Source organism: Acanthochromis polyacanthus, chromosome 7 (assembly GCF_021347895.1).
Source record: "Acanthochromis polyacanthus isolate Apoly-LR-REF ecotype Palm Island chromosome 7, KAUST_Apoly_ChrSc, whole genome shotgun sequence".
NCBI lineage: Eukaryota > Metazoa > Chordata > Actinopteri > Pomacentridae > Acanthochromis > Acanthochromis polyacanthus.
This window is the reverse complement of record NC_067119.1, coordinates 14,235,668-14,257,533: the sequence shown is the minus strand read 5'-3', so window position 1 is coordinate 14,257,533 and position 21,866 is coordinate 14,235,668. Positions and strand designations below refer to the sequence as shown.

At 39.1% G+C, this 21,866-nt stretch overlaps 1 protein-coding gene across 2 annotated transcripts in view; it reads right to left on the bottom strand.

Moving 5' to 3' along the window:
• LOC110949950 (dmX-like protein 1) overlaps nucleotides 1–17,488 on the bottom strand; it is a 56,841-nt gene extending 39,353 nt beyond the window's left edge. For both annotated transcript variants that reach the window (XM_022192293.2, XM_051950562.1), the window contains exons 1-13: nucleotides 17,119–17,488; nucleotides 13,908–14,143; nucleotides 13,111–13,236; nucleotides 8,522–8,599; nucleotides 7,873–7,951; nucleotides 7,533–7,677; nucleotides 6,715–6,781; nucleotides 6,282–6,466; nucleotides 5,039–5,243; nucleotides 2,964–3,144; nucleotides 2,334–2,510; nucleotides 2,007–2,245; nucleotides 356–1,073 (exon numbers count right to left, since the gene is read on the bottom strand). In XM_022192293.2, coding sequence (XP_022047985.2) covers nucleotides 356–1,073; nucleotides 2,007–2,245; nucleotides 2,334–2,510; nucleotides 2,964–3,144; nucleotides 5,039–5,243; nucleotides 6,282–6,466; nucleotides 6,715–6,781; nucleotides 7,533–7,677; nucleotides 7,873–7,951; nucleotides 8,522–8,599; nucleotides 13,111–13,236; nucleotides 13,908–13,994 — 2,287 coding nt within the window. In that variant the 5' untranslated portion in view covers nucleotides 13,995–14,143; nucleotides 17,119–17,488. The remainder of the gene's footprint in view (nucleotides 1–355; nucleotides 1,074–2,006; nucleotides 2,246–2,333; nucleotides 2,511–2,963; nucleotides 3,145–5,038; nucleotides 5,244–6,281; nucleotides 6,467–6,714; nucleotides 6,782–7,532; nucleotides 7,678–7,872; nucleotides 7,952–8,521; nucleotides 8,600–13,110; nucleotides 13,237–13,907; nucleotides 14,144–17,118) is intronic.
• Between the last annotated feature and the right edge of the window lie 4,378 nt (nucleotides 17,489–21,866).

The window sequence follows — 21,866 nt, the reverse complement described above, 5'->3', positions numbered from 1 at the left end:
AAATGACTTGGAAATTGGAGCCTTCATGAGTTTTGTTAAAACGAGTTGCTTTTACAGGAATTGCTTATTATAAATTTATATACAAATGAGGACTGTTTCTGAATAAATCGGACTCAAAAAACGTTCTAAAAATTATATACATGCAGATTTAATGTCCCAAAGCCAGTCTCATTTGGTCCTAATCAATTATTCAGAAATGCATTTCTTTCACATTACTCAACTCCAAAAAAAAAATGTAAATAAAAGGAAACCTGGAAATGAAGCTGTGCTCACAACAATGGCTGACCGTTACAGCTACAGAGAATACAGTATAGAAATACTCAGTAATCTCCAAACAACAAAAATATTCTCTTACCCAAACAGCTGCTGGGTATGAGCGTGGGGAGCCAGGCTACATTAGCGAATGCTGATGCATGGAGAGAATTGATTCTCGCTAGCTCCGAGACTCCGCCTGACAAAGACAGAGGGCCGACGGGGTCCACTCTCCATAAAATCAGCTCACTGTAGATTGCATTGGGATCCTGGGAAACCGCACCCAAGGACACCCGGCTGGGCCGGGATCCACGGGACAGAGACGTAGTATGAGAGAGGCCAGTGGAGTAGGTCTCCGGAGGAGCCAGGATGTTGTCTGCTTCTGGCGTCCTCAAGGCATTGTGATGTGAGGTGGTGAGGAGGAGAGGGAGTAATGAGTGACAGGCCAGGTCATTGAGGTGGAAGCGGTGGCCACAGTACCGTGACTTGTGAGACACACTGAGCACTGTGGAGAAAGCAGAGTCCTCGGCAAAGCTGACTGCCCACTGATTCAGAGAGCCATCGGCATGTTTGGAGATCATAAGCACATTGGGGGTGAAAATGCTTAGTCGAAGACTACTGCTGGCTGCAGCTTTTCCATGACCTCCATAGCTTATTAGAGCTGATTTGGTTTGAGGCAATGTGCTCCCAGGTGGTCGCTGTCTTCCATGTTGGATAGCCAGATCCACATTCTTGTTGCAGGCGTACATAACCACACTGTGGCTCAGGGAGATGGCATCACCTGTAGGGAATGCTACAGGAATACGCGACACAAACGACACCTGAGAAAGAAAGTGAGACATCATATAAAATGGAATCTAAAACTTACAGCTCCAATTTAGTTAGAAGGTCTCCATCAGATAATAAAAGCTTATGTCATGAAACAGCTAAAATTGAATGTGACACAGATGACACTGAAGATCAATAGCTTTAGCAAAAGAGTTTACTTGTAACAAAAGGCTGACATTCCTCTAATCTCCATTCATAAGGTGAGCAACTTTTTAAAATTAATTGAGCCACAAAGGCAGTAATGGCGACTCAAGGGATGCATTCTTCTTGACTTACTCCCTTCATATATGTAAGACAGAATAACTTATGCTAATTCTAAAACCATAATACTGTCTGCTTTCACCAATTAAAGCTGCAAGGCCTAAATCAATCTGAATGTCAATGAAACTGGAGATTCCTTAGCTGTCTTGCCTGACTGACAAACAGCTCGGCACTGTCATGCAGTTCTCATTATTTTTTATCGCTAATAAAAATGAATCAAGGCTTTCGAATTTGATATTAAGTCACACATAATTATATTATAATTGTCTAAACGGGTGGTTTGAAATGTCATTAGAACAGCTACACCATCATTGCTGTCAAAGTGATTCACCACCTTATTGAGAATATAAATTTCTGTTTTTCCCTAGAAGTACTTCTAGGAATTCTGAATACAAACAGATCACTTCAATGGCTGCTTAATTTGCAGTGCTCTTTAAGGGACAAAACAAAAACACAATCAATATTTGCTTTACTGTTGTCTCTCATCATCACTATATCTGTCTCTATATTTCATTATTACCTTGGAAAAAAGGGCATAGTAGAAAGGAGAAAGAAGTAATTCAGATTTTCAGACAGCTTAAAATCAAGGGGATATGTCCACATCGACATAAAAGAACAAAATAAAAATATTTAATTGGTTTTACATCAATTGCATCAACACATACCTGAGCCTGCCTGAACATGCCTGGCTGGTATTCATCTAACCAGTCCACATGCCAGACTAACAAAGAGCCATCCATGGGATGAATGCTGAACAGCATGTCGGCCCCTTTGTTCCACTCCTCTAATAGCACATCCACCTGGTGCTCCACTGCTGCCAGAGGAAGCTCTACAGCTTCAAGTCCTTGTTGGTCACTTGGCCTGCTACTACTATCGTCTTCAAAGTTATCTTCATTGTCAGGGTCTGGAAAAGCATGCAAATTATGGTTACAAAGCAATATGTAGAGGTTTGGCTTTTAGATCAGGGTTTTGTTTTGACAGCTTTTTCATACCTTCATTGGAGCATTCATTCTGTTGTTCCAGACTCCCTCTGAGCTGCTGCAGGAAGACTTCCATGGCTAAAGTGAAATGAAGCTCTTTGTTGTTGAGCCAGTGGACAGTAAATGGACCCCCAGGTTCCTCGTCATCCATTGAGTTCAGAGAGGAGATGGAGGGCAGTAGAGGAATGTCTGTGAAAAGTCCCACAAGTAATAAGGTGATAACATGTCATAACATTTTGAAAAAAGAAGGCAAACAACATGAGAAACGTTTACTAAGCTGGCTGTGGACATGCAGGATAAAAATACTACTTCTACAGCAAATTAGCTCTTGTGAATACAAATATGATTCCGCATTCTAAAACATAAGGATATAATAAACAATTAATTAATAAATAAAATTACAGCTATTAACTATATTTTCCTATAACAAATACAGTGGTGAGGCCCTCAGACCTCCAGTGATTCTTTTCAAGGCGAATTAACAACATATATAATGTTTCTTTGCTGTGGGTGATCTCTGCACAATCTTGCAGCTTCAAATTCTTCACTACGCTTGGAGAATGTGTTTGGTGTTCAACAGGATTCTGGTGTAACGAATCAACAGGATAATTAAGAAGCTACAGAGTTATGTGTTTGACTAACCTGTGGCAGGGTTAATGCTGGCAGCAATGTGGAAGTGACACAGAGCATTTGCATGGGGCATGGTGTTGTTGCTCTTTTTGTGATTATAGTGTCGGCTCTGATGGTGAGGCTGGCAGCCAGTCAGAGAGGGCACGGGCACATCCCGATTAAAGGAGGAGTGCCACGGTTCTTGAAAATTCAACTGTAAGGAAAACATTAAGCAATTAAGCTAGATTATTAATGAACAACATTCTGTTAGATTATAAATTTCAGCGGGTACAGAAATGAAAAGTATATTCTCTGAATGAACTCTGCCTTGAGCTTATCTGTGTGTTTATATCATAGCTTTTAAGCGTATGCATGTCACAGAGGCACTGAGATCTGGCAATAATCTTCAGAGATTTAGAGCTTCTTATATAACTTGAAAACAAGGGAAGTGAAGTACTGTGTGTCTCCGTTACCCCTTTCAGCCTGACAATGCAGATTAATCCTGCTTTCGGAGGTTGATGTGAATTGCTAACAAGGCTTCATGACTCTCCTACCTGCCTGTGCAGAGCTACTCGGTATTGGTGAACAGATGTTTCCCTTAGGGATTGAGATTTAATTTAATGCTATTGACGTTTAAACAGCATTGAAGTTAATTGCCCAATTTGTCTATAAAAGAGCAGAGCCACACAGAAACAGGCAGCATGGAAGAGTGGCTGAGAGAGGGATAGGGAGGTTCTGTAATTTGGGTTAATTCTCTTTCCCAGCTGTATGTAAAGATCCACGGTTCTAGACTTGAGCTTCTGAAAACATTCAAGGTAAACATCAAGCTATTATGACAGTCAAAATTTTGGAAGTGGAGCAGCTTCAAATTTATAAAGATTATTTCACAAAATAACCAATTTTATGTCAACTCTTTGGTGTAGAATGAGTACTTCAAGAGCTGTATGCTGCAAGTGTTACTGAGATGTAAGTTCTCACAACATCTGCAAAGACATCATTTGCCAAAAATTGACGAGAATTGTGCATAAACTAACCGTCTGAGTATGTATGTACCAAACTGATGTGTACAAAGCAGATACACATCCTTTTAGATGATGTTAATATGTAAAGTAGAACATTTAGATTTTGGTACAAACTGAGCCTCATCGTATCCTGCAGGTTCTCTAATAACATCCATATCAAGAAACTTTGGGCTTAATTAACTTTACTGATTTTGCAAGAAATGTTGTATTTTTGTCTCCACCTTGAGGCATCATATTAAAAATTTAGCTTAAAATGGGGCTACCTTTGTGTGGTCCACCCATTCAAAAGGGAGAAAATTACCTCAGACTTAACACAGGCCACATCATGCAACGCTGGCTGTGATCTGTGATGAATTATTCCACACAGGTACTTTTACAGACTCTCCTCAAGGCACAGTAGAGACATTTGCATACCTATTTATCCTGTAATCTAATGTGCCCTCACCTCTGTTAGTCACAGTGAAAGCCATAACCATTTTAATGTCCAAATTGAAATAGATGTTGGTACCGTTTCTGAAGCCTACAGTGGTTAGGCTGCAATGACCAAGGTCACTTTAAACAGGAGACACGACTATTAAAAATCTGAGCTCACACCAGAAAACTTAACTACATAAAGAACTAGGAAAAATCTAAGTTAGAATTTTTGGGTGTTACATAGACAAGGGCAGAATTTTTCACTGATGGTTGTCTTAAGCTCTACAAAGCTTCAAAAATCATCTTCATGTCTCAGCCAATTAATTTTTCCTTTTAACTCCACTAAGTCACTGTTGTTCTCCATTTCTTTTTTTTTCAGTTTTGTTTTATAATTTCTCACTTTGCTCATTTCCTCTCATCTCTCCTGTCCCCTAGTGGGAGTAATCTGCCCTTAATTTCAGCACAAATGGGACAAACCAGAATTGCAGCATTTGCCATTTATTTTCCATAAGAAAATAATTAAATAGTGGTATTTCTTTTTGTACTCTGAATCCAAGTTATAAGATAGGCTTACTGTGACACAGATATAAAAAAGTAATGCCTTGAGTCTGATAAAAAAAAAATATTTATTAAGCATTTATTTTAAGTAAAAACTGCATTAAAGTCGCTTACTTCTTGTGCTGTTCGACCTTGTGTCTTCCCATTGCAGTTGTTTTTCCTAGAGGCCCCAGCACATCTGTGTGTTTCACTGTGTTGGCCAGAAGTATGGTTGTTATGGTGACCAGAGAGGAGGCTGTCACCTGGCAACAGCGTCTCTGCCCAGAGCCGACACACACTGTCCTTACAGCAGGTGAGCAGAACATTACACACCGCTCCTCTGATAGGAGAAAAAACAAGAGTGAATAAGGACGCAGAATATCAACAGGTGTATGTTGAGGTCTGCCGGAAAGTGCAGAACATATCAGTGCAGATTATGTTAGAATCAGAATCAGAGAATTTATTGTCATTGCACACTTTAGTATACAACGAAATTACATTTGAGCTGCCCTGCCAATGGCAGCTCCGGCTGCTGTGCTGTAAGCGCGCCACCTGTATAAGGTGTATATGTTCATCATTTAGAACTAAATATCAAATGTGAAGCATAGTAACGTTATAAAACTTGTGATAAAGAAATTAATCTGATCTTTCCCTTAATGTAACCCATAGTTACACAACACGATGCACTTGTTTGTGTGATATGAAAAGGGAAAGGCAACTGGAATGCATGCGCAGAGCATGCTGCAAGAGGTAGAGTAAGAGACAGTGTTAATAATGCATCCAATTATTGGCAGTCGTTAACATACAAATACCGTCTAGACCACAAATTCCAATAATTCCAAAGGTGTGACAGCAATAAGCTTAGTGAGAATGTTGGCTTATCATTAAACTGACATACTACCACGGCTGTTTCTATAAACCAATAGTTGAAATAATATTGGTCTCTTCACAGCCTTTTACTAAATAATATTCCTTGCTGTGAAAGAGAAAAATGGCAGGTCACATAAGATGAGCAATGCTGTTACATACTGTTTGGCATTTAACTGGCTATGAATTTTTTCCTTCATTAATCACCCAACACAAAAAAATCCAATAACAATAAAAACACAATACAATTGCCTGGCTAAATAAACAGAGAAAGAGATACTACCTGCAGTAAAACAGTGCTACAAACAGGTTATGCAAAATGAATACTGCTACTGTTGTGCAACCAACCTAGACCTATGGTCATATACTGGAAGCTAACCATGCTTGTTTACTTGTGCTTTTCTTCTTGTACTGCACAGCCGTGTGAGCTTAGGTCAAACTGAATCAGCTGAGAAAATTAATCAACTGCTGATAAGGGGGCTTTGAGACGATGCCTTGACAGTGTCCATACCGTGGCATGTACTTGCTGGTCTTCCTCCAAGAGAAACCAGTAACAGAGCGGGGATGGGCCAGGTAGACAAAGGAGAAGGCCAGCTCTCCCTGGACTGTCACACTGGGCTCTGGAGGTGTGAAGAGCTGGGAAACACCTGACTTCCACTTACTGGTGCTATACCAGACCTTTACTAGGCAGTCATCCTAACAAAGAGAGCAAAACAGGGATTTAGCTGAAGCCTTACAAAAGTTAAAGTCACTCGGTTGTAGTCAAAAAATAAAAATCACACCAATAGGGAGCAGTTACTGGCTAGTTACTTTGGAGTCACATCTGAGTTTAAATGTCTGGGTTTGTCAAAGTGAATAAACAAAGGGAAACAAACATGATGTTCACACCCTTCTTTGTATCTAAATCTATACTGGTTTAGCCACCCAGGTAAAAAGCTGCTTACCTGCCCAGCTGTAGCAAAAAACTCCCCATCAGGAGAGAACTTCATTAAACTGACTGAAGTTGCAGTCCTTCAAACAAAAACAAAAAAAATAATTAACTTTAATTAACCAATATCGCTAAGTTTGATTTTTAGTTGTAGAAAAAAAACAAGGTAGAATACAGTAAGCTGAAAAAATTGTCAGTTCGATTAATACTGGAATATGGGAACCAACTTTATTAGTTGATTTTATTAAACTGTTTATTATTCCGCCAAGGAACACAGCAGAATAATGTGACAATCGGCGTGCATTTGTCCTTCTGTTAACCTGGTCATCTGTGTGCAACATTACTCAAAAACAGACAAATGAATTTGGATGAAATTTTCAGGGAAGGTCAGAAATAACACAAGGACCAACTCATTAGATTTTGGCAGTGATGCAGTTTATAGTCTGGATCCATGAATTTGTTAAAGGCATCTATATCATTGCAAGATTACGGCACGCTGTCACTGTAACTATGAAAAATGAATGCTACGTCAGCTGCATGCTGACAATCACATGATTATGATCCTACTAAAAATCCACCGCTGCCGACTTATCCGTCAGGTCAATGATACGACTGAGCAGCCTTTGCAGAGTACTGCGTTCTCAGTGCTTTTCTTGTTTAGTATGCAACTAAAAACCAAGTCATCCTGTTACAGTAAATGTTTGTGAAGAGTAACATTTTGTCACAAATTTGTTCCTTTCAAAAACAAATATAAGCGATAAAAAAAAAATCACAATTTTAAAGTTACAGGGAAAAGCAGGATCATGTGAAGATTTTGTACTTCTATGCTCTTACTTGCTCTCCCAGATGCACCTCCAGGCAGAACGAGCGTCTCTTATGGTCATTTCTGTCTGCTTTTCCGTTTCTTTGGCTTCATCTTTCACTCCATCAGCTGTAGACCACAACTGCAGGCTACTAGAGCCTGTTAAGAGAGTGCTGCCTGGATGCAAAATAACATATTTAAGCTTTCAGGAAAGTTACCATCAAATATTTGTTTTAAAAAAGAAACACGGATCTATATACTGCAAGAGATAGATATGTATGTAAAGTAGCAACCAATTACTTTTTTGACATAGCTATGTATTTTGCTATACATGTGCTAGATTTAAAAATAAAAAACAATGCATAGAAGTACCTGTGGGGTGCCAGGCCAGGTTCCGTACCATAGACTGTAATACAAACTGACCAGTCTTCTGCCATTGGCAGTTCCATTTCTGTGCAGACAAAATTAAGAAATCAATTCAATTTAAAAAAAAATAATGGAATCAACCAGAAAAGAACGGCTTCCTTCAATCACCTACTTCTAAATATATGAGCAGCTAAAGAACCACCAGCAAAGCTACTTTCATGTGAGTCGCATGTGAACAGGCCACATGGAAAGCAATGCAACACCAGAGAAGTTCAACAATGAAAGAGGCACTCAGTATGTCTAAGATGGTGTAAATTCTTTCCATTCCTTATGACTATTCTTTGCTTTTATGACAACAGGAGACTGTTCAGCTTTAACATTGCTAATCCATGCAGCAACCATAAATCCCTAATAAACAGTGAACATGACAATGTCTGAAAATATACACATTTTTAGCAAGAATGTAGATGGGTGTCTGAAGTATTTGTTCTTCCCTGGAGACTTTTAATGCAGCGCTTTATCTTGATGGGTTTGGAGAAAGAATATTCTGCTGTATTTCAAATATCAGGAAAACTTCAGGAGAAAGACAAGGTTTAAATTTTCTGTATGATCTCATACATGCATAACTGACTGGAAAATAATGCGTGGGACTCACGGTCAGCGATGTGTCTTTTTGATCTGGATGCTGAACAGGCTCAAAGACACACACGATGCTTCCATAGGAAGCTGCAATCTGTCAACAGAAAAAAAGACAGCATGTCTGATACTAGGACATGTTTTTTGGCAAAGAATAAAAAGGCATGTTTGCAAGACTTATATATAATTTCAAATATTAAATTTCAGTTCTTATATAAAATTATCAATTGCTTGCCTGGATCCAGACCTTAAAATCTGTTTTTTCCACTGAGTTCACTGATTCAGATATTCAATTTCAGATGGAAACAGACTGTAACTACTTGGGAATTCTGTTTGATTTCAGGCAAATCAAATTTAAGTTCATGTAATAAACTTAAGCAACATGCTTTTAAAACTGCCTTCAAACTCATGTTTCTTGTTAAAAAAGCCTTGTGTTTGACAATTTAGGAAATAAACGATGACTGCAGATACTTATTAGATCTTTATTAAAGATTCTATTTGGAAGCAAACAAAAAAACTATATTTAACTCTAGAAACCATGACATGTCTCAAGAGTATATGAGTTTAGCGTTAAGACAACAAACCAACAATAGTTTGAGCCTATAACAATTCCGTGTTGAGTCAACATTGACTTGTCTACATACACACATTCATGCATTCAGGCTACATGTTCAAGTGCTTTCCATAGGAGCCACAGTCACAATGTTAAACTAAAAGAATTGGTGAAATTTCTATGACAGTGACTAAAAGCTGTGGGTAAATAATATGTTTCCTGTCAAAAAGGAAGTGCTGTGAAGAAGTGAGTCACATGCGTAAACGTGCACAGACACACACATATAAACCATTCCAGCACGGTCACATGGAAGTCCTTCCAGACAGACAAACAATGGCTCAGACAAGGAAAAACACATGCTTTTTTCAGGACATGGATCCATATTCAGATAAACCAACACAGTTCACATTGAATAAAAAGTAATCAGAATTGAGTGAATCACATCTAACATGTCTGTGCTGTAAAAGAACACAAGATATACATCTCATCCAGAAAAGAAAGAAAAAAAGTTCTTAAAAAAAGAGGAAGTTATACAACATTAAAGCTCCTTCTCTGTGGTTATAATGATGACTATTCTTTGGTCGCATTTCCATAAAATCCCAAGAGAAATTTGGAGACAGCATAATGCTGTAAGAATATTTCAACAGTCATAAAAACTCTAGTGAAACTATTTTAACTTATGCAGAAAAAGCAATAATTTACATTGACTTTATGTCAGTACCCTATGATATTGACATAGGTGGCCTGTTCAACATCCTGAACTTCTTGTACTGATTTCTAACGTAATATATAACCTGATATAAGCCACATTAGTAGTGTCTCAAAATAATGTTGCATTCTTCAGTCATAAACAATTACACCTTCGATGTAATGAACTGGGAAGATGGATGTTTCAGAGCAACAGATAATCAATCAATCCTGAAATGCATTTGAAGTGCCACAACCCTTAAAGTATGAGCTCACAGGATGTAGCGTGTAAACTAAATGCATTGCAAATATCACGGTGTGCAGAGGGCAATGAAGTGGAACTGGCAAGTATACCGACTTAGCATGCTTAAACAGATGCTTGACCATGCTGGAGGCATGTGAGGGTAGTTCTGGGCCAAGTGAATTGGATTAAACATCACATGAGGGGAGTGGTGAGTGGTAAAGAGTAAGTGAGCATTTTTTTTTTTCCATTTAAAAAATGTCAAAGCCGTTTTAACAAGACAACAACCTTCTCAATTAAAAAAACAATTCCAGATTGCTGATGCCTTTATCATCAAATTTATGCAGATATGTGAATTCTGGAATGCTCTTTTTGTATTTGACCCCAGCTTTGTTACTCAGTATCACACAGGAATTATGAGTAATAGTAACAAAGTAATAATAATGAACAAAGGACTACTTTGGCTGCACTATCAAAGTTGAGAAGTACAGAAGATGAATATTAGGGGCATGCAGGCAGACAACCATCTGTGATTTAACTGATAACGTGTGTGCCATTTAGAAATTCCTCAAATTCTCAATTATTTTTCTTGTAACTGTCGCCATTGAAGCAATACACAATTCAATTTGTGGGAAAAATGTTAACGAACAAGATGCCTGGAAAATAGATATAGTAGGTTTTTATATTGTTTACACAAATACAATCACACACTAACCATGAGGGTCAACTGCTGAGGGAAATTCATAGTCAAAATTTTCAGAAGATTTTGAATGAAGGTGGTGATTTATACCAAAAAACACTACAACGAAACTCTGCAAGAAAACTCCTCAAACAATTCAAATCGTTCTGAATTGGGACTAAGAGAAGGTCAGGTACTTTAAATGTGTGACTAAGCTGTGTGCTGTATCTCAGTTCAAGGTTGTTACCGCCCGGCAAAACTGTGTTTTCTGGAAGGTATTGTTTTCAGCTGCATGGTCTTGCTTGCTAGCTTGTTTGTCTGTAACAATTTGGTTTCCGGACGATAAGTCGATAAAATATTGATGTAGCCTCACCATATTTGGTACACAGGTGTACCATAATAAGACACAGGTCAAGTTCGCATTTGGTGACCATGACCTCATTTTCAAGGTCACAGGGGTCATCTTTGTCACCGGGCGGTCCAAGTTTGGTAAAACTTCTAGTTTCTTTTTGCTTTCACTCAAATTTTTAAATATTACAAATCTGAAGTTTTCAGGTTCAATAATAAAATGAGACAAATTCAAAAAATAGTAAAAGCCTTTTTCTGGATTAAAGTATTTTATTAAGTTTTCATTCTTGCTAGCAGGAAATTTTGCAACTAGACTGACGTCTTTGCCAACTTCCTTCATAAATTCTACTGGCAGTTCTGCCAAAACAGGGAAAAACCTCAGATCCAGTTCGGCCTGTCAATGAGAACAGCAAATGCGTCTGCTGTACTACTCCTTTCTTTACCGGGTGATTTTTCTCTCCACTTACCCTTGATGACTAGAAGCTCAAGTTCATTAAACCACCCTTTGATGTTGCCAACAAACTCTTTTCCTGACAGCATGAGCTGCCAGCGCTTAACAAGACGACAACTGAGCTTGCTACTAATGTGCCTTGTGAAGCAGTATTAGGCCATCTACAACAAAATCTAAAAAGAGTTCTACACATTTTAATCAAAATTTAGACAGGAGCCATTAAATAAGTATGATTTCACGGACACAGAACTGTGACCTGAGGCTCCCTACCACCAGAAACACAGTTTTTAATGTCCTCTGCTTTTTCAGATTAAATTTAGGCCAAACACAAAAGTACAATTAGTAAGTTGGTGAAGTTATAGGTTATCTGTTTGATTCACCCCTTAATTATAGTTTGATCTCCATCAAACCAGAGGATGTGTTAAGGGTTGGGTATAAACATATTGCATCATAATCGGATTTAGGGCTGCAACTAACAGTTATTTTCATTGTTCATTAATATTAGAGTTATTTTCACAATTAGTTGATTAGTTGTTCTGCCTATTGAAAAAATGAAAATTACGAAGAAAAAAAAGCCAGAGCTCAGGGTAATATCTTATTTTGTCCAACCAACAGCTGAAAGCCCAAAGAATTCCGTTTACATTGACGAAAAAGAAATGCATTAAACCTGTACATTTTAAAAGATGAAACCAGCAAATATTTGGCATTTTTACAAAAAAAATGACTGAAACAGTAGTCGATTATCAAAGCAAGATATTTTCCTGCCAATCAATAACATTTTATTATTAATATTATATGTATCCTGCAATGTTTGCCCACAGCACAACAGTGTCTGTAGCAAATCCTCATCTTCTATCAAAATAAGATAAAGAATCAAAGTCCCCTCAATATATTCTCAGTGGGATTTGGATTCCCTGTGATCATTGGTACATTATTTCAGGGTTCTCACCAGAAGTTTTTTTTCAGCGTAATGGCATGCGCAATAGACGGGAACGGGTCAATCAACAGGAAAGTACGGCTGAGGTGGGGAGACATAAATTAACCTAGACAGGCACCCAATCGTTAAAAACAAACGCACATGGCGTTATCTGTCAAAATAACAACGCAGCGGCCCTAATCACAGTGTTAACCCTTCCTGTTCAGCCCCCGACCGTGGTCAGGAAGCCCGGGGTTAACCCCCTTCACTTCATCAGCAGCCGTAGAGGCAAAGACACAGGAGCCCAGCCGTATCGAAGAACACTGCAGCCTTTATTGTCTATCAACAGTGGCTAAACCGCACAGTACCGCCAACCCAGCAACTACACACCTTCTCTCCTCCTCTACCGAACTGCCGTCTCTCTCGCTCGCGCTGCATTCAGGGTCGCTCGGACATCTCGCTCTCCTCCTCACACTCACACATGCTGCTCTCTCTCCCTCTCTCATGACGGAGCCACACACTCTCATAACAATATTTTAAACTGATAGCGTAACGGGCCGTTACGACTGCATAACAGGCCGTTAGACAGCGTAACGGGCCGTTACGCTGAAATGCACTGGCGAGAACCCTGTGTTTGTATACAATCTTTCAAAAAGTTGACTAACTTAAACTGCACTGAAATATCCTGTCTGCAGATCAGTCTGAGGACTCAGTAGGACAGAGGACAACTTACCTGTCCACCCTGCAGTGAGCAGTCGACACAGCCGACCTGGATGTTGCCATTTTTCGCCCCTGGGATGATTTGCAGTCGCTCAAAATCACTGCCCAAAATCACCACATCACAACCTGATGCATAGGCCTGTCAAGAGACATGGAGACAGCAAGGAGTGAAGAGAGATGAAGATGACACTCAGATTCATCCAGAGAGAATTGTATAAAGGGTCTCTTGAACTGCACTTGTCCTAGAAGCAGTGTCAATGCATCAACATGCCACCACATGACAGCTCTGGAGTACAAACAGATAAGATTAGAATTGTAACCTCTATTTCTGGGGCTCTCTAAAGGAAATCCTTGCATGGGCTATGATTCACTGTGACTGTGTCCCCTTCAGAAGAGGACAGGGGGACACAAATGGTTCTCCTATTGATCCACTCTATGAATAGCACGGAAGCAGTATCTCATTGAGTTTGCAAACGCATTCAGACGTACTGGTTTTGTATTACAGACATGAAACAAAGTCTGAGTCCTAACAAAGTACTTCCTGCAGGAACCTGTTCTTTACCTGCTATGTTAAGTCAAAAACATCTGCTATAAAGAAAAAGGTGACTGCTCAAATATAGTGTCCTTGGATTGCTACTTTCATACTTCATATCACGGTTTTCATTTCTGGGCAGCAACAGTTTTTGTTTGCAAGGTTACTCAATACAATAGACAAAAAAATCCATTCAATCTACCAAAAATCACTTTGACCACCCCCTAAGAATCCAAAATGCTGGGAGGGAAATATTTCCAGTGCTTGAAATATCTTACCGTGAATGGCACATTGTTGACACTCCCGACAGAGAAACAGTTGTCCCCCGGGTTGACAGCCCCTGTGAGGACTTGATGGAGATTCATGACTCTGGTTTACAGTCCACGTATCTTCCTCCTCTCGCCTTTTTCACAAAACTCTCGCACTCTAGGTGAGATTCATGGGGAACCAAGGGAAGGACGTGTTCATCTTTGCCTGTGGCCTGTAATTTCACAGCAGTGTCGCTACAGGCTTGCTGTTAGAGAAGAAGGAATATATGTTAACAGAGGATGTGTAATTTCAGTAAGCATCAAGCCTAAAGCATCCAAAGTTGTTTAAATCAATCCACTGGACTTTAAGAAAGTTCCTTGAAGACGTTTCACCTCTCATCCAAGAGGCTTTTTCAGTTCTGGTGGTGGTTGGTGTTGCCTCAGCTTTTAAACCTCTGTGAGGTGTGTCCAGGGCTATTATTCCAACGACCAATACCAAAACTCGTCTGACTACTCAACGATGGTCGTTGTGAGTATCGGTGGGGGTCATTGAAATGCAAAGATGTCACTGAGCCCTCGTGTGCTAATGGTGGTTCCTCGGGACAGGATTCTGCAGTCTTCCTTCATCTTAAGGAAGAAGGACACTCGTTTCAGGACACCAATGTTCAGATTTTGGACAGGGAGGACAGATGGTTTGAGAGAGGAGTGAAAGAAGCCATCCATGTCAAAGTAGAGAAGCCATCTCTGAACAGAGGGGGTGGTCTGCGACATCATCTTTCACCAATTTACAATCAGGTCGTTTCATAACTCCCCAAAAGAACTACTCAGCAGACTCATGCTAATGACCACGATTAGCACACAAGGGCTCAGTGACATCTGTGCATTTCAACGACCCCCACCGATACTCACAACGACCATCGTTGAGTAGTCAGACGAGTTTTGGTTTTGGTCGTTGGAATAACAGCCCTGGACACACCTCACAGAGGCTTAAAAGCAACACCAACCACCACCAGAACTGAAGAAGCCTCTTGGATGAGAGGTGAAACGTCTTCAAAGAACTTTCTTAAAGTCCAGTGGATTGATTTAAACAACTTTGGATTCCATGACCTTGAGGAATGAGAACCTACACAGACAAGCCTAAAGCATATTATCGACTCCTGGATATCGACTGCAAAAAAATCATTTAACATCCAGCCCCATGTAATGCTGTTAAGGAAAATACAAATTATCTCCAAACTCTTGTTGTTGAACTATATTGTGCACACAGTGTTTTTAAGTCCAAAAGTGCATGAAGTTAGTCTCACTATGGGACAGTGATGCACAAAATACACAGATAATATATAATTAAACCTTTTTAACAGTGTTTTGGAATCAATGCCCTTTTGATCCTCATGACCCATCTCTTGCTTTAAAATGCATGCCATTACTTGCATCAGCTGTTTTAGAGGTTAGAGCTCTTTTGCTGAAAAATATATCACTCATCTTGATTACTAACAAACTATTCAACATGCACAGGAACTAGAGTGACTGTAAGAATGGATAGAAACTAGAGGTGTGAATTGAAATGGGGCTTTTAAGTGCCTAAAAGGGACATGGGACAATCAAGGTGATGGTGCACCAGCTGACGTTATGTAAGTGCAATGTCACATTATCTCTGCTAGGCAGTAGATTACAATGAGAGCGCACTGTTGTTATGAAGGCATGCTAGATATGCATAGCTAACAAATAATTAACAAAAACACAAATGTATATCCCTGTTTTCAAAAGAGAAAACATGTGAATACACTTAGCTCATTTGATCGTGTTTTACAGTGATTCCAAGTGATGAAGATGAGACACCACATGTAAAATGAATAGATTTTGAGATTATTTACTCCTATAACATGTCTTCTTTCAGACTACTGAAGAGAAAACAACCAGAATTCACATTTAGGTGTTTATCTTACTACAATTTGTGTTTAGATCTCAAATATCAATGATAACGAATATATGTTGAAAGACCTACATCTTAAAATGAGCTTCCACTTCTCTTAATACTTAAATACACCAAACTTTTCAGTTGTATTCCCATCTACATTCTGAAGGTTTTAACAGAAGTATTTTTTCATATATCAGTCACAGCCTGACTCAGAGAACAGTTTGTTCCAAAAAACCTCTGTCTGTTGACAGTATTTTCTGATTTAGGAAGTGCTATGGAGGAATATTCCTTGGCAAAATTTTTTTGACTAAAATGTTAACAGAATCAAACATTTAATGTTTAGATTTATGTTTGACAACCTCATGCAAATTAGGTAGTTTTGACATATATACTGCTTCATTTGCATAAATAATCATTCAAGAGTTGCAATGCAAAACGGCAGTGTGGTATTAGTAATCAACTGGTCAACTTTCGTGGTGATATCTACTGATTGCAAACTAAACTATTCACCTATGTCGTCTCTACTTAAAACACTCTGGCACATTTTATCATTTCTATCGTATTAAAAGGAACAACAGACAAATATATGTATAAAACTGCCTGTGAACATACAGTCTTTTTTTACTCCTTTTTCTGACGGCAAATTACATTTACTACAAAAGCCCATTATTAAAAGGGTGCAGAACAGGGGTCAATGTGCCAAACGGGTCAAGGTGCAGGCTTACTCCTCACTACAACACAGAAAACCCGGTTAATCCACTTAGGTGAAAACTTATCCTGCAGTATTCGTCTACAAAACTTTGCAGCAAGTGAATCGAAGAAACAAACTGAATAAACACAGCAAATCCAAATCACATGTCTGGAAAAACTTCACCGATGTGGCTTTTTGGGCGCAAAGTTTACTGTTGATGTATTAGCTAGCCGTTAGCACTAACTACAGTCAGTAATGGCAGATACAACATAAAATAAAAGTCCGTATCAAAGTAACCGAGAACAGCAATAACTTTAGGCTATTTAACGCCTTAAGTTAGAGAAAATTAGGTTTGACTTATGTTTCCTGTGTTGTGGCAACTCACGTGATAGCGTTTCATACGGCAGGGCAATAAAACAGCCCCTGACACCACATCTGACTTACGTCGTGTCACCCGTTCAGCGAAATTAATGTAATTAGCTTACTGTCTGGTTTGAAGCTTCATAAACGAGCTGCATGTTTTCAAATCCTCGACCCGTGACGCTAACGTAGCTGTAGTTTAGCTAGCCAGCAGCAGTATATGAAAGATACCATAACACGAGCAGCAGCAGACTAAGAAACTGTCTACTTACTTTGTGCTACTCAGTTGTGACATATCCTGTAGTTGTAGCGTCAACAGTTTCCTCTTTGAGCTGCTGTCTTTGGTGAATGTACCGTTAGCGGTCCTGCACTCTCCCCAGTTAACTAGCGTTAGCGCGCACTAGCTTGTGCAGCTCTCCTTTAGCTTCTGAGCTACGAAGCCAGCTGTGGATCACTTATGACACACATTTAATGCCCGACAGTGTCTTGCCAGCCGAGACGAGACGCTTTCTGTTGACTTCTCGAAATGCTAACCACAAGAAGGAGCCACCCTCTCCACAAGGTTAGCAAATACAAGGCTTCCAGAGACGAAGCTTTTCCTTATGTTGAAGATGTGTCATGATAATGACTGTTTCGCTGCAATGCATCATGGTCCTTGTAGTTGCAAAGGAAGCACATCAAGTACCGGCCTACAGCGCTGGAAGGTAACCAAGTAGATTTACTCAATTACTGCACTTTAGTACAAGTTTAAAGTATTTTACTTTATTTGCATATTTCCATTGTATACGTCTTTCTTTATATTTTGGTTCCGCTGCACTAAGATTTTACACCAAAAAACCCACAAATTAACTTTGACAAGGCCCACCTGTGAAGTGAAAACCATTTCAGGTGACTACCTCATGAAGCTCATCGAGAGAATGCCAATAGTGTGCAAAGCAGTAATCAAAGCAAAGGATGACTATTTGGAAGAATCTAGAATAGAAACATGTTTTGACTTATTTCACACATTTTTGTTTACTACAAATTCCATGTGTGTTCATTCATGGTTTTGATGCCTTTAGTGAGAATCTACAATGTAAATAGTCATGAAAATAAGAAAACCGATGAAGTGAGAAGGTGTGTCCAAACTTTTAACTGGTAGTGTATATGGATAGATAATTATTCATTTATTTGTTCCTTTACTTTTTAAATTCAACACATTGTTAAAGAGGGCTGCACAGTGATGTTAGCGCCTTCTCCTTACAGCTAGAAGATTCCCGGTTCGTGTCCCAGCTTTCCTGGGATAGAGCTTGCATGTTCTCTCCCTGTGCATGCGTGGGTTTTCTCCTCGTACTCCAGCTTCCTCCCACAGTCCAAAAACATGCTGAGGTTAATTGATTATTCTAAATTGCCTACAGGTGTGAAAGTGAGTGTGATTGTTTGTCTGTATATGTAGCCCTGTGACAAACTGGTGATCTGTCCAGGGTGTCTCCTGCCTTCGCCGCAAGTCAGCTGGGATAGACTCCAGCCCCCCCCCCCCCGCAACCCTAATCAGGATAAAGCAGTGTATAGAGAATGGATGGATGGACATTGTTAAAGATTAAACCAGTGATCTCCAAGCTTTTTGGCTCTTGAAGTCTTACAACAAAACAGTGTGTATTCGGGGACTCATGTTTCTGATCTTGTGGCTGCAGTTTTTTTCCCCCTTCTAAATTTCTGATTTCATTTCTGTAAATGTTGAAATGATCCAGTATTTCACTAAAAAAGTCAAAGATTAGAGAAAAAGTTATTTTTTCCTCTTCCTTCTCCCTTTAATCAACACATGAGCCACTGTATATTAAACTGCATATAATGTAGTTCAAACCTGCAGCAGCTACAACAGTGAGATACTTCAGCATTAATGATCTATCAGTAACAATTTTTCAGCTGTTCCTTTTTTAATACTTTAATAATATTTTGTTTCTAATATTTCTGTACTTTTACTGAAGTATGGCTTTTAATGCATTACTATTGCCTGAAATGGAATATTTTTTTATTTTGCAGTATTGGTAGTTCTACTTAAGTAAAGGATCGGAACACTTCCACCTCTGCTGGTCTACAGTTAAAACTGGGAAGGTTATTATTCATCTCTGCCGTTCACATTGTTAAAAAATGTTGTGGAGAAGGGCTGCAGGTATAGCTGTTGAACTGTGTTTACTCTATGTAACAGAATATTGCTCAAACCAACCTTTTGCTCTGGTCAAATAAGTGATTTAAATGTCAACATAGGGAGACGTATATATTCTTTAGGTTGAAGTACCTGTAAAAGAAAAAAACAGTAGAAATAGCAGTCATTGTCAGCTTGTTTTAACAGAGGACAAAGTCGGTCAGTGTGTACTATCACTGTTTCTGGTGTTTAGGTTACTATAAACTGTATGACCATCATTAGGCTGCTGCACTGTTGAGCTGTAAATATAATTCTCGTAGCTGCAGTCATACTGTGTGTTTGAATGAGTCTCATTATTAGCCTGGCTGTAAAATAATGTTTTTTATGAACTGTCTTTTCTGGAGTGCTGTGCAAACACCTAAGGCATCATAGATGTGCCTCAAAACCATTTTTACCTAGTTATTTTATATTTTCTGCTTTAGAATATTAGTAATTCATATCAAACCCTCAATATCCTTTTGCTAATACAAGAAGAGAGATATCTGTATCCATTAAAGAAAGTAACAGACTACAAGAAAAAAAATATGGGCACAAAGCCCAGTGAATGCTTAAATAATTATACCAAACAGGTGCATGAGCTGAAACAAAAACAGCTGTGTAGGGGAAACTGAACTGGGTGAGCAATGCTGCATCAGGAAGATCTCTCACAGGCAGAAATTTGGCTGCACACAGATCTTTCCAGATGTGCTTCAGAAGCACATAGAAACAAGCAAAGTTAAGCACCAGCAGCCCAGGGCTGGAAGAAACCAGTAGGAAACCCACCTACAGTCCAGAAAAGTTTGGTGAGGAGCGGTCTTTGTGGAAAACCAACAGAGAAAAGGAATTCTTCAGATGTGGATGTAAGACGAAGATTCACATCTGCATGGAAACACAAGAACTAGGGTGCAGAAAAATGGAAGGTGTTCAGAATTCATTTTGGGGGTCGGCTGGTTCTCCAAAGGGCTGGAGAGGACTATAAAGAGTGTTGGACAAGCAGGACTGAGGTTGCAGGTTGGAGTTGGGGATTTGGTCAGAACTACTGGACTCGTCAACACCGAGAAGTATAGCCAGAATCGTATCCATGATGCAATACCATCAGGGAGGTGTCTGATCAGTCCAGAACTCATTTTTCACCATGACAGTGACTCCAAAACATCAGGCTTAAAAACACCACCTTCTCCTTACCATCTTAGAGTCCATCTGGGATATAAAGTCTGTTTATGTTAGTTGTGCTCTGCCCATTTTCTATTGGGGATCAATATTAGTCTTTGCTGAACCAAGGCTACAAAATCTGTACATTTCATCAACAACCTATTTAATGGTTATTGAATTAAATCCATTTGTTTAGGTCACTAGCTCTAAATTGAATTTGAATTTATCTTTTATGGTCTCCTCTTGATGACAGGATGCAATAGGGGTATCTGACTTTTCCTGCATTAATTCCAAATAACCACAGGGTGTCATTGTTGTTCAACACACTGGATTACTGTGACCAGCTAAATAAATGGTAGATGTAGACAAGGATTCCTGCTATTATACAATGTTCGTTTTTTTAAAGTTCCTGAATGTACTTCCCTATTTTATATCCCTGCAAATACCGTAATAGTGCTATTTTAATCAGAAACAACATGGTGAATGGCAGTTATTAAACTGACTGAAAGGTCTACTTTGGTGTTAAATGAACACAGCAGAACACATAATCATATATACATTCTATATAATATTTATATCACAGCTCATTTCTTAATTCCCACTGTATTTCCACATATTTTGTTACAGCTGGGCAAAGCACTGCTGAACGGAGGAATGTGAATGTGGATGGGGGATGGAGGCTTCAAACTCAATTAAAGCATGTTGAGATAAATGGGACAGACACTCTCCATGACTAATTAAAAAGGCTGACATGTTAGTGACATTAGGGAAGGTTGGCGACATTTAGTGATGATGAAACTGTTGACTTCCCAGTAGAAGTAGGTCACAGCATTATTAAAGATGTAGCTTCATAGTATAGCTGTGCTTAATATTGAATTGCCTGTCAGTCTTGACGCACACACGAATGCTGCCACCAATTAAATTTATATATGCTATTCAGCAGATATAAAAAAACCTGACATAATACTCCTTCACACAGACTTGCACACACCATCTTTCTTGGTGTAATAAAGCCCCCCTATCTCCTTTCACAATCTCAGTTTTGGCTTTGAACAACATTCACAGTGAAAATAAAAGAGAATTCTGTCTTGGACAAACTCTAGTCTACGGAGTATAAAGGATATTGCTGTTCTGGGTACCTTTGAATTCTCTGGGTTTGTGGAAGACTGCCTATTTCTTAGCCAGCAACAATTTCTTTTTAGTGAGGACATCTAAAAAGAAAAAAATAGCGACGCTCTGTTCTACACTCAGAATTTAGGGCAGGTTGGGTATGTGTTAAGTTAAGAACCCTCCAGTGCCACAACATGCACGGCGAAAAAGAAAGCAGATACTGAATAACTGGCTAAAAGGTATTGTCTTGTGTAAAGAATTTGGAGTTACAGTGAGCATCGTGTACTTTCAGCCTCAGCTGCTATTTCTGTGGCAGGACAGGGAGCTAAAAGTTTGGAGAGGTCCTAAATATATCCCATTGCTGTACAAGATATATTTGGTAGCATCTCTGTAAAACCGGACAAGATTTCTATTGGGGAGGAAATGGGTAGATTTAAAATAATAACAGTAAAAAATATACAATGGATAGAATAGAAAATACACAATAATTGTGATGGTTGCCGCTAAGATTTAAGTTGACGTGCTTTTTTAGACTTTAACTCGAATTTATATTAAACATTGATGCATATTTGTGCTTTGTTTATTCGACTGTGG